At 48.0% G+C, this 13146-nt stretch overlaps 1 protein-coding gene across 10 annotated transcripts in view; it reads left to right on the top strand.

The window, feature by feature from the left end:
* Nucleotides 1–13146, top strand: part of LOC105483388 (sidekick cell adhesion molecule 1) — a 960109-nt gene that overhangs the window by 672124 nt on the left and 274839 nt on the right. For all 10 annotated transcript variants that reach the window (XM_071095418.1, XM_071095417.1, XM_071095416.1 and 7 more), the window contains one exon: nt 11659–11795. In XM_071095418.1, coding sequence (XP_070951519.1) covers nt 11659–11795 — 137 coding nt within the window. The remainder of the gene's footprint in view (nt 1–11658; nt 11796–13146) is intronic.

The raw sequence follows: 13146 nt of genomic DNA, 5'->3' as shown, positions 1-13146 counted from the left end.
ACAGAAAGCAACTGCCCATTACTTCCAATCTGGACCTTCCTGGGGGATCCGAAGAGCCCAGGTGGGAACCGTCAATCTCCTCTGTCTCTGCTGTCTCTCTTCCTCCACTCCTCTCTCTATTTATGGAGCAGAAATACCTGCTGACACATTCTATTTTTCTGACATGTATTTATTTGCTTTTTAAAAGCAGTGCTCTCTCAATATTCCCTGAGTGCCTGAGTATGAAAATAAAACCTGAAAATAAAGAATCCCAACCGAGCACTCGTCAGGGCAGCGGCCAACTCCGGGGGCACACCCAGCCCATCCGTCCCTGGCCACCGTTTGACGTGCTGGGCCATTCGACAAAGGCAATCTTGAGAGATGTTCCTCATTGGACCCTGCCCCCTTTGATCCAGGAAAGATTCCGTATACGAAATCATTGCCTAAAAATAGAATTTGAACACTCTGGGTATAGGAGCCCTGTCTCATTGATCCCTGAATCCCGAGACTTCAGCTGAGGGGATTAAAAATGAAAAGAATGCTTGCTAAGTGCCGAGCATGTGGCTTCTGTGTCTGCCACAGGCATGTGGAAATGAGTGGAACTCACCAACAGCTTTCCTCCAGCCCCTATTTGTGGATGTAAAAGGTTCACGATGTGTAACAGCCAGTCTAGAAGGCCCTGTGGTGCCATCCGTTCCTGAAAAAAAATCCCATCCCACCTCCTGTTCTGTCTCCTTCCAGGATGATCCCTTGTTCTCTTTAGACAGCAGAGGTCATTCTGGTTAGTCGTGAAGCGGCAGGAGTCCCCATGGCTCTACAGAATCAGCCATCGGCGGTGGGGTGAGGGTCCTGGTGCTGCAGCTGCAAGCCTGGCACACAGAGGGTCCTCCACAGAATCACTGAGGGTCCAGGGCTGCGACTGCAGGCCTGCCACACAGAGGGTCCTCCAGGGAATCACTGAGGGTCCTGGGCTGTGGCTGCAAGCCTGCCACACGGGGTGTCCTCCAGAGAATCACTGAGGGTCCTGGGCTGCGACTGCAAGCCTGCCACACAGAGGGTCCTCCAGAGAATCACTGAGGGTCCCGGGCTGCGGCTGCAAGCCTGCCACACAGAGGGTCCTCCAGGGAATCACTGAGGGTCCTAGGCTGCGGCTGCAAGCCTGCCACACAGAGGGTCCTCCACAGAATCACTGAGGGTCCAGGGCTGCGGCTGCAAGCCTGCCACACAGAGGGTCATCCACAGAATCACTGAGGGTCCAGGGCTGCGGCTGCAAGCCTGCCACACAGAGGGTCCTCCAGAGAATCACTGAGGGTCCAGGGCTGCGGCTGCAAGCCTGCCACACAGAGGGTCCTCCAGAGAATCACTGAGGGTCCAGGGCTGCGGCTGCAAGCCTGCCACACAGAGGGTCCTCCAGAGAATCACTGAGGGTCCAGGGCTGCGGCTGCAAGCCTGCCACACAGAGGGTCATCCACAGAATCACTGAGGGTCCAGGGCTGCAGCTGCAAGCCTGCCACACAGAGGGTCCTCCAGCTTTTGTGTACACACGGGGCAGGCAGGTCTCCCCCAGCCCCTGCCTTCAGGCATTGGAGCCTACATCCCTGGGCTCTTTCTGCCCTTCATGAGCCCCAGCCATCCACTGCCCCTGCGGCTGGGTGCCCGTCATCCGTGGGCTTCCCCAGAGGTTTCCTGATCATGCACCCCTTAGCATTCAGCCGCAGTAGCACTTCCTGCTGTTCAGTTACCAGGATGCTGCCTGCAGTTCTTCCCTGCGTGCAGCTCATGCTCCCGGTAGCCCTGATCATGCTGCAGAGGACGAACATGTCTTCATGGCTCCTTCTCCTCCTGGCACAGAAGCACCTTGGAGGCACTGTTTTGAATTTTGAGTGCCTGACGTAGTGTTTGGTATATAACAGGTGTTCAATAAATGTATGTTGGTTGGTTGTTGCCTGCCTGCATGCATGAAGGAATAATGAATGTGTGGATGTCTCCGCCCATTGGCAGGCCTCCTTCTGTTCCCCACTCTTACCTTGATGCTCACATGCCCTGGTTTCCCCACCATGGGTAAACAAGCAAGCTCATGTCACTCTACCAAAACCCAGACAGCAAGTACCCAAAGCCCTCATCCAGCCCTGCTCCTGCCTCTTTCCTCCTCCCTTTCGAATCTCAGGCTGAGGATTTTTTTTTTTCATTTTGATAATATAGGAGGATATGGCCAGTGAGTTCCTAGGAGCTGTTGTACTATGCACATTTTTAAAACTACCTTTGAGAACCTTAGATCATCCATCGTTGGTATCAAATAAATACGTGTTAGCAGTTCATAAAGACTCTGTCAGCAGAAGCCAAATTGCATACTTCCAATATAGCCCATTCTTTTTATTCTGCACAATTTTATGTTCTACTGATTTACATATCTTCCCTACTATTTGCTTATTTGATTTCCTCTAAGTAAAATACATTTTTCAGCAAATGTTGCTGTATGTATAAAATAATAGGCTTTCTGTAATGGTAAACCATCTCATCTCTAAATATAGAAATCTCTGCAAATTTGTGATTCAAACCAATTTAAGTACAAACTGGTTACAGAACTGATTTGGAAGACAGTTGTTCCTCGTGAATTGTTAGTGTCATGAAGGGCTCCTCTATCCCAAACCTGGATGAATTGGTAAAGGTGTTCCTTCATGGTGTTTCTTTAGATCCAACAGGGCTTGACTCTACAGCAGTGGCAATAGAATGATAATAATAATAACCCATAATTGCAGGGCATTCTGTCCTTCTCAGGTAACTTTCAAACTGAGCTCTGTAATGTTTCCATCATTTACTCAGATAACCAAAAAAAAGAAAAAGAAAAAAATCTCATATTGCTGAAGGGAAGGGACTGAGAGGTACTTATGGCTAAACAATGTCCTTCAGAGGAGCCTGAAAGCCTGTTTTCTCCTTGCCTCTCCACTTCAGTTAAAAGCTGCTTTGTTAAATATAGAAATTAGGAGCCTTAGAAGTGAGCTTTCAAAAATAGACCAGCCATTGGCCTCTTCTCACGTCTGTTTGCCCTGTGTTTTACACTTCAGCACTAAGCTTCACCTCATTAAGGCTGAGTGAAGGGGCGGCCCCCGCACCCACCTCACACCCGGAACAGTCCTGGTGGGGCTGCTGGCCAGCAGTGGGGCCAACAGGAGCAAGGGACGGCCCAGGAGGCCCTGCCCGCCTTTCACTCCTTGTGTGACTTTGGACAAATCACCTCACTTCTCAGCCTCGGCCTCTCACCTTGTAGACTGGGTGTGGTATCATTCATCTCAAAGGATGGCTGTGAGGGTGGCATCCACCTGGGGTTTGTAAGATCCTGGTGTGGAAGCCAGCTGGGGAAGGATGCTCTAAGTTACAGCTCTTTGTGCTTTCTTACCATTTTATACAAGAATGCTGTTTTCCCCTTTCCTAACAGCACCCTGCCTCTGGGGCTGGGAACTTTCTAGCCCTTTACCCTGCATTATTCTGACCACATTATGACCTTCTGACATCGATTCGAGATGTGTCTGTTTGCTGTTGAGTCCTCAATGCCTGGACCAGTGCCAGGTATACAGTAGGAACCTAGTAAATGTCTGGGTAAGCCTCTCTCCACTTACTGAGCTGAAACGAGATGGTGTCTTTTGCCTTACTGAGGAGGACCAATTTAGGAGGGCTCTGCCTTCATCCTCCCCGAGAGAAGAGGCTTCTAAAACTCCAGATGGTTCCATGAGGCAGCCTGTAAATTAACCACACAAGTCATCATTAAATGCTGGTCACCCCTTGTTTTAGTAGCGTCCTTCCTCTAGTTTTCCAGTGCCGTGGGGACAGGACCCGGTTTCTGGGATGACTTCATATTCCCCAAAGCATCTTCCTGTATTGAGCACACCAGAGGGACCAGGCTCCTAAGGCCTTATGGATTGATTAATTGTTAAATCATTTAAAGACCCAATTAACATTTCATCTCTCCTCCTGAAATCAGAGACTAATTCTCATGAGCCTGGAGAAAACCCAATTTACGGAGCTGACTCGGAGGCTCTCAGGCAGTGGGAGAGGTTGCTTTCTATAAAACCACTTCTGCCAAAGCCATCATAAGGAGTGAAGAATTTAATACTGTTTCCCTCAGAGTTATCAAGCCCCGTCATCTTCATCCTCAGAGTGAAGTCAAAGAAGATGGGTTTGACCAAGTCATCATTTGCGCATTAAAGGGCCAAGGCTTTCTATATAGAAAAAAAGTACTTATCTGATCCTCTTCTGCCAGAGCAATTACCCCCTACAGCCACAATTCCACCAATTGCTTTCTTTCAAGTCTTTTTTCAAAACTGTTTTTCTCACACACACCTCGCTTCATCTCTCTCCCCTACAGTTGGGTTTCCCGTACAGTTGGGTTTCTGTTACTGTTGTTAATTTCTGATATTCCTGAGGTGTCCTGTGCCTGACGGTGGTTTCCCCCCTATTCTCTTTAAATTACAAAGTGACTCAGCACTGGGCTTCGCTTCCATTGTTCTCTGGGACCTCTTCCATTTATCAGCCTATGCGCTTATCACTGTCTGTGAGTCACTCCGCTGATCATTTATCTCCTTTCAAAGTTGGCAGAGTAATGCTTCGACGCAATCTATCCCCATTAGATAAGATTTTCTGAAATGGATTCAGAATATATTAAAGCCTCATTTATCTGTTATTGATGGGTTAGTCAAGGATCTCACAAAGGTTCATTTTCTAAATAACCAAAACTTATTATTTAAAGAAATAGTGGCCGGCTGCAGAGGCTCACGCCTGTAATCGCAGCACTTTGGGAGGCCGAGGCAGGTGGATCACGAGGTCAGGAGTTCAAGACCAGCCTGGCCAAGATGGCGAAACCCCGTCTCTACTAAAAATACAAAAATTAGCTGGGCATGGTGGTGGGTGCCTGTAATCCCAGCTACTTGGGGGGCTGAGGCAGAGAATTGCTTGAACCCCAGAGGCGGAGGTTGTAGTGAGCCGAAATTATGCCACTGCACTCCAGCCTGGGCAACAGAGCAAGTCTCTGTCTCAAAAAAAAAAAAAAAAAGAAAGAAAGAAACAGTTTATATTTCCAGAATAAGGCATGCCGTCTTTTATTGCATGTCTCAGATATTGCGCATTTGTTTTTGTTTTTTTACAAATTGGAAGTTTACACCAACCCTGTGTTAAGCAAGCCTATTGGTACAATTTTTCCAACCGCGTGTGCTCACTTAGTGTCTCTGCGTCACATTTTGGGAATTCTCACAATGTTTCACACTTTGTCACTATTATTGTATCTGTGACGGTGATCCCTGATCAGTGATCTTGAATGTTACTATTGTAATTGTTTGGGGACACCATGAACCACGCCCATGTAAGATGGCAAACTTAAGCTCTAAATGCCGTGTGTGATCTGACTGCTCCACCAACTGGCCATTCCCTGTCTCTCTCCCTCTCCTTGGGCCCCTGTATTCCTTGAGACCCGCAGTGTGAAATTTGGCCAGTTAATAATAACCCTGCGAAGGCCTCTAAGCGCCCAAGTGAAAGGGAGGATTGTACATCTCTCACTAGAAAGCAGACTGGAAATGATGAAGCTTAGTAAGGAAGGCATGTCGAAAGCCAAGACAAGACAAAAGCTAGACCTCTTACCCCAAACAGTCAGCCAAGCTGTGAATGCAAAGGGAAAGTAATTGAAGGAAATATAAAGTGCTCCAGTGAACACACAAATGATAAGAAAGCGAAACCGTCTTATTGCTGATGTGGAGAAAGTTTGAGTGGTCTGGAGAGAAAAATCAAACCAGCCTCACCATTCCCTTAGGCCAAAGCCTAACCCAGTACAAGGCCATAGCTCTCGTCAGTTTTGTGAAGACCGAGAGAGGTGAGGAAGCTGCAGAAGAAAACTGGAAGCTAGCTGGGATTGGTTTGTGAGATTTAAGGAAAGATGCCGTCCCCGTAACATAAAAGTGCAAGGTAAAGCAGCAGGTGCTGATGGAGAAACTAGGTAAGTTATTCAGAAGACCTAGCTGGGAACAGTGATGAGGGTGGCTACACTAACAGGAAATTCTCAGTGTAGGCGAAACAGCCTTTTATGGGAAGAAGATACCATCTAGGACTTTCCTAGCTACAGAGAAGTCAGTGTCTGGTTTCAAAGCTTCAAAGGGCAGGCTGACTCTCTTCTTAGGGGCTAATGGAGCTGGGGACTTTAAGTTGAAGCCAACACTCATTTGCCATGCTGAAAATCTTAGGGCTCTTAAGAACGATGCTCGGTCTACTTTGCCTGTGTTCTGTAAATGGAACAGCAAAGCCTCGGTGAGAGCTCATCTGTTTACAGCGTGTTTTACTGAATATTTGAAGCCTACTTTTGAGACCTGCAGCTCAGAAAAGAAAAATTCCTTTCAAAATATTACTGCTTATGGACAATGTACCTTGTCACGCTAGAGCTTTGATGGGAATATACAAGGAGGTTTCATGCCTGCTAGCCCAATATCTGTTCTTCAGCCCATGGATCAAGGCGGAATTTTGACCGTCAAGTCTCATTATTTAAGGACTATATTTCATAAGACTATAGTTGTCATGGATGATAATTCCTCTGACGGATTTGGGCAAAGTCAATGGAAAACCTTCTGGAAAGGATTCATCATTCTAGATGCCATTAAGGGTGTTTGTGGGCCGGGCGTGGTGGCTCCCACCTGTAATCCCAGAACTTTGGGAAGCCGAGGTGGGCAGATCACAAGGTCAGGAGATCAAGACCATCACAGCTAACACAGTGAAACCCCGTCTCTACTAAAAACACAAAAAATTAGCTGGGCGTGGTGGCGGGCACCTGTAGTCCCAGCTACTCAGGAGGCTGAGGCATGTGAATGGCGTGAACCCAGGAGGCAGAGCTTGCAGTGAGCCGAGATCACGCCACTGCACTCTCCAGCCTGGGCAACAGAGCAAGACTCCGTCTCAAAAAAAAAAAAAAAAAAGGAATGTTTGTGATTCATGGGAGGAGGTGAGAGTATCAATATCAACAGGAGTTGGGAAGAAGTTGATTCCAACCCTTGTGGATAAGGTTGGAGGGGTTCAAGGCTTCCATGGAGGAAGTAGCTGCAGATGTGGTGGAAATAGCAAGAGAAGTAGAATTAGACGTGGAGCCCGAAGATGGTCTGAATTGCCACAATCTCATAATCAAACTTGTCCAGATGAAGATTTGCTTCTTAGAGATGAGCAAAGCAAGTCGTGTGGGATGGCGTCTACTCTTGGCAAAGATGCTGTGGACATTGTTGAAATGACAACAAGGACTTCGAATATTGCATGAACTTAGCTGGTAAAGCAGTGGCAGGGTTTGAGAGGATTGACTGTAATTTCGAACGAAGTTCTACTGTGGGTAAAATGCTATCAAACAGCATCGCATGCTACAGAGAAGTCTTTCATGAGAGGAAGAGTCCATTGACGCGGCAGGCTTCACTGCTGTCTCATTTGAAGAAATTGCCACAGTCCCCCCAGCCTTTAGCACCCACCACTCTCATCCAAGCAGGACCCTTCACCAGCAATGAGATCGTGACTCACCGTCAGCATCCAAGCAGGACCATCAACATCCAAGTAGGACCCTCCACCAGCAATGAGATCGTGACTCACCGAAGGCTCAGATGATTGTTCACGTTTTTTAGCATAAAGTATTTTTATATTAAGGTGTGTACATGTTTTTTAGACAATGCTATTGCACACTTAATAGACTGCAGTAGAGTATAAACAGACCTTGTATGTGCACTGGAAAACCAAAACATGCGTGTGACTTGCAAATTGCGATATTCACTTCATTGCGGTGGTCGGGAACTGAACGTGCAGTATTTCTGAGATATGTCTCTCTGTCACAAGGCCCTTCACGTTATGAAACAGGTAATATTTTACACACAAGATATTATCGAGGGAATTTTCATAGAGGGGAGAGATTGAAACTGGGAAAAATCGATGTTTCCTTCCAATGCTTGAGTCCTGTGATCTACGGAAAAATCACACTTTGTACTGGTCCATCACACCGAGTGTGACTTTGAGTCAACGGAGTGACTTCGTGGGACAGTAGCAGAGAAGGATGCGTGCGCCTCTGCACATCACGGGCACTTGGGTCCTCAGGCACCACTGGGCGGGTAGCTCTTGCCACCTACACTGAATGCCTCAAGACTAGTTTGCTTTCTAAGTTCTTAAGTATTTGTTTTTAATCTTTTAAAAAAATCTTTTTACATCCCTTCAGCTCAGGCTCTTGCGACCATTTTTGCTGTTCGGCGTGCCTGCTTCTGGTAGATCCTTCTCCTCTGCTGCTTGTGGTCTGCTGGCAGGAGGGAAATCAGAAACCACTCTGACTAGAATCACATCCTAGCTGAGGGGGCAGAGGGACGGAGGGATATGTGTGAGCATGTTCCAGGGACTGAGAGCTGACCCCTGGAGGACAGAAGCTGCCCAGGGAGTAGCCTCCATTTCAGTGAGTGTCTGCACAGCACAGCAGCCCCAAGAGAAAGGCAGTCCCCTCACCTGGAAGATGGGTCATTTCTGTGTGAATTCTCACCTGAGGCTAAGAGAAGCATGATTTGAAATCAAGTGCAAGACGCCGTGTTTTCACCTCTGTGGGAAAGACAGACTTTCAGAATTTAGAATTCGATCAAACATAACCCCCTCGAGGTCATCAGAGAAAGTGTGCAGAGACACGGCAGCTTGTCTGGGGCCACAGGTCACCCATTCCTATTGTCTCCTAGGAGCCTGTCCACATCTTATAGCATATGGTCACCTGGCCCAAGAATGTCTGTTTTGCAGGGTTTGTCCTGAGCTGGTTGTACACCCTCTCCTGCTCCGGCTTCTCTCCGACTCCTACTGTGTGTGTCTGCAGAGCTGCCTGGCTCCTCGAGCCTCTAATCCACCTTTAGTTTCACGGTCTGTCTCCCGTCCTGACTATTACAGATGATCATCTGACAGTGTGTCCAGTCTGTGAGAACAGCTTCCAATGAGCTGCCCTTGGGGTCCCAGAGCCAAAGTCAAGAAGACAGTCCAAAAATTGTGACCATAAGCTCGTTCCTGATCTCTCTGTGCAGGCCACTGCATTTCTCCTTGACCCTGTCTGGCCTCTCTGCCACCCAGGGCAAATCCTGCATTCCTACCACCCTCACTGACCCCAAGCCTCCCAGAGTTGAATCATTGGCCGCATGGTTGAACCCAGTCTCCAGCCCCTTCCACCCCCCAGAGGTCAGAAGGCTGAGCCGTCACCACTGGCTCAAAGCCCCAACCCTCTAATCCCCATGGTTGGCCTCCCTGGCATGGCCAGACCCATCCTGGAAGGATCTTGGGGCCCACCATGAGTCCCCCCAAGAAGCATAAGCTCAACTGTGGTCTGAGAGGCGCACCATGATGACAAAAACCATCCCAGTAATTCAGGAAACTTCAACGGTCTAGAAGTTCCATCTCAGATCAGATACATTCTTTATGATAAACTATCTTATTTGGCTGTGTCTGTCAGATTTGTTTGTATTTTCTTTTCAGGTGGGACTGTTTGAACAACTTTGGTTTAGTTTCAGACCAAACTGATTCAGATTGCAGGGGCGGGGGAATAGGAAATGGGGCTTGGGAGAAGTAGAATTGATATTTCTATCCTGGCATTTCCACCTCTAATGGAGATTCGGTTATTGGAGAACTGAAATAGAAATGACAGCTCCGCCCAGGTGCAGTGGCTCATGCTTATAATCCCACCACTTCGAAAGGCTGTGGTGGGATGATCGCTTGAGGCCAGGAGTTTGAGACCAGCCTGGACAACATAGTGAGACCCATTCTATACAAAAAATAAAAAAAAGAAACAAACGGCCAGGTGTGGGGGCTGATGCCTTTAATCCCAGCACTTTGGGAGGCCGAGGCGGGCGGATCACGAGGTCAGGAGATCAAGACCATCCTGGCTAACATGGTGAAACCCCGTCTCTAATAAAAATATAAAAAATTAACCGGGCATGGTGGCGGATGCCTGTAGTCCCAGCTACTCGGGAGGCTGAGGCAGGAGACTGGTGTGAACCCGGGAGGGAGGTGGAGCTTGCAGTGAGCCGAGGTTGTGCCACTGCACTCCAGCTTGGGCGACAGAGCGAGACTCCGTCTCAAAAAAAAATGAAACGAACAATTCCTTTTCTGATTCAAAACTTAATTCACAGTTAAAGAGAAAACAAGACGACATCCTGGGCTCACATTTATTCTTTATCGCACTAACGTACAATGTAGTCGCGGTCTACATTAGAAATATTACTATGCTTATAAATGGTGTGCATGGATTGGAGCTGTGTTTCTTAGGGAGCTGAAAGCACAAAACAGCTTAATAAATTTCAAGATGTAATGAGTACATTTTTAAAATTAAAAATATCAAGTATAATTATGGCTTTTTGTTCTGACCCGTGTGGGTCAGCAGTAATTGATGTCTAAGAGACCAAAAACGGGTTAGCGGTAAGCCAGGTCACTCTCGGCATCCCCTCTCCCCGGCACTGCCTGGCAGCATTTGTAGAGGGGCAGCCAGCCAGAACAGCCCCGGCACGGGATCCTGCCCCAGATTCAGGAGACGTGAAGGTTGAATACGGGGCCTGGGCAGCTCATGGTTTTAAGGTTATAGAGTCAGCCTTGGTAGAAACTACATAGTAGGGTTTTGCAGCTTTGTCACTGGTAAATCCCAGTAAAAACCTTTTTTTTTTTTTTTTTTTTTTTTTACTGGTAAGTTATTTAAAGAATTTATTCACTTTAACTGCATTTCCATTTTATAGCCTTGCTGATGTGTTCTTTACCATTTCCATGGGATTTTAGTTACTGTTTTCACTACATTTTCTTTTAAGTGCTTCCCCCAAATCCCCGTAACTCCAGCAGAAGACATAATGACAATGTAACCTCATGCTGTCAATAAATGCGGCAACTGTGTTGTCTGAGAATACGTGCGGGCATTTTCTCTCATAACTCCAAATGGCTACTGTTGGAAACGTTCCTGTGAAATGTACCGGACCTTTTCCTGTGTATGTGGCATTTCCATTGCCAGCTTCTAGTTGTAAAAACAAATTGTTGAACAAGTTTTCTCAATTAAATAATGTATGTGTAGGCCGGGCGCGGTGGCTCACGCCTGTAGTACCAGCACTTTGGGAGGCTGAGGTGGGTGAATCACGAGGTCAGGAGTTCAAGACCAAACTGGCCAAGATGGTGTGAAACCCCGTCTCTACTAAAAATAACAAAAATGAGCCAGGCGTGGTGGTGGGCGCCTGTAATCCCACCTAATAGGGAGGCTGAGGCAGAGAATCGCTTGAACCCGGGAGGCAGAGGTTGCAGTGAGCCCAGATCGCATCACAGCACTCCAGCCTGGGCAACAGAGCGAGACATAGTCTCATAAAAAATTTAAAAAAATAATAATAATGTATGTGTTAACGTCTACGTCCCCTCTCCCTATTTATGTGACAGCGTTAGTACTTGTTTTGGTAGCTAGCATAAGGGTTCAATGAAATTATGACCAGTAAACAAAATAACACTGTGAATAATGAAGCTGGGTTTTGTCTGTCCCTTTTTGGGAGGAAGAGAGTTAATATTTGCGTTTGGGGCATATTTTATGTTCTTCACTTCCCAAACATGACACAGCAGGACAGGCTGCTGTAAGAGCTCAGGCTCACCATGGATTCTGATGTGTGTTTTCTTCTTTTTCCTTTTCATCCCCTTCGATTCAAGTGAACTGCCTCATTCACCTCAGAACCTCCTGGCCAGCCCTAATTCTTCCCACAGCCACGCCGTGGTGCTCTCTTGGGTCCGGCCCTTTGACGGAAACAGTCCTATTCTTTATTACATCGTGGAGCTGTCTGAAAACAGTAAGTAGCAAAATGGAACTGTCACCGTGGACGATAATCAGATCTTTGTGTGTGCTCTTAATGTCCTTAACCTTTACTTCTGGGTCAGATCCAAAACAACTAATAAAAGGCTGTAATGCTTTTCAGGGTTTCAAACACAGCCTGCCGTTTAGGAAAGAGAAAAAACCATGCAGGACCTGAGAGAGGGAAGGGAAGAAGTCCTTAGTTAGAGAAGCTCTCGGGGGAGAGTGGATTTGGGGCCCCATGGGAGGGCCGTGCACACAGGGCTGCTCCGAGCAAAGCCCTGCAGTGTCATTCCCAGGGCGAGCTGGAAATGGGTTAACAACGCCCGCCACCTGGGTGCCTTGAGAGTTTGCCGCCACCGCCACTGCTCACGTCTGTGGGAGGTTTTCTCCAGCGTAGACGTGGTGCCACGTGTTCAGCACCCTCTTCCCGACTCACCTTCCAGGACCCCTCTGCCCCTTTACCACTGTCCTTGGAAATCTTCTGCATGAAACACTCTCCTTCCATGGGCTACTCACAGCCTTGGCTTTCCTCCAGCCGCCAAGCCCTCCTTCCCTTCTCTTCCTGGCTGGCTGGGTGACGTGTCCCCCACTGTGTGCACCCACTCACGCCTCTCCGCTCTCCCTGGAATCTCTTCCTGAGAAATCGCATGCCTTCCTGTGATTTTTTAGCAGTGTATTTTCCTTGATAACTCAAACATTTATATCCTTCACCCAGGCCTCCAGGATCACTTATGGAGCCCAGAGGCTTGATGTCTGTATCGGGCTGTCTCACAGACCTCTCCAACTTAACCTCTTTCCACTGCATTTTTTATTTTATTTTATTTATTTATTTATTTTTTACCTCCTGCAGCCACCCAAATCTCTACTCCCAGCACCCTGCATTTCTGTATTCCTCTGCCGGAACCCTAGGAATAGTCCCCAGTTCCTTTCCCTGGACCTCAGCCCCACCTCCACACCCCCTGGGTCAGCAGTCCTGTGAGTCTGTTAACTAGGATTCTGATCCCTTTCCTCTCTGCCTCAGACCACTGGTACCTCTCGCCAGGACCACTGCAGCAGCCTTCCAGCCGGCTCTGTTTCCTCTTCTAAACCATTCACCTACCAGCGGCAACACTGATCTTCTAAGATACACCCAGACCAGGCCACTCCCCTGTACATGTCCTGCAGGGGTTCCTGCTGCATGCAATATAGAAGCCAAACGCCTCGCTCCCTGTGCAGCCTCGGGTCACCCTGTGCAGCCTCGGGTCACCGTGTGCAGCCTCGGGTCACCATGTGCAGCCTCGGGTCACCCTGTGCAGCCTCGGGTCACCGTGTGCAGCCTCGGGTCACCCTGTGCAGCCTCGGGTCAC

The sequence above is a fragment of the Macaca nemestrina genome, chromosome 4 (assembly GCF_043159975.1).
Source record: "Macaca nemestrina isolate mMacNem1 chromosome 4, mMacNem.hap1, whole genome shotgun sequence".
Taxonomy (NCBI): Eukaryota; Metazoa; Chordata; class Mammalia; order Primates; family Cercopithecidae; genus Macaca; species Macaca nemestrina.
This window is presented reverse-complemented; position numbering and strand designations above follow the sequence as displayed.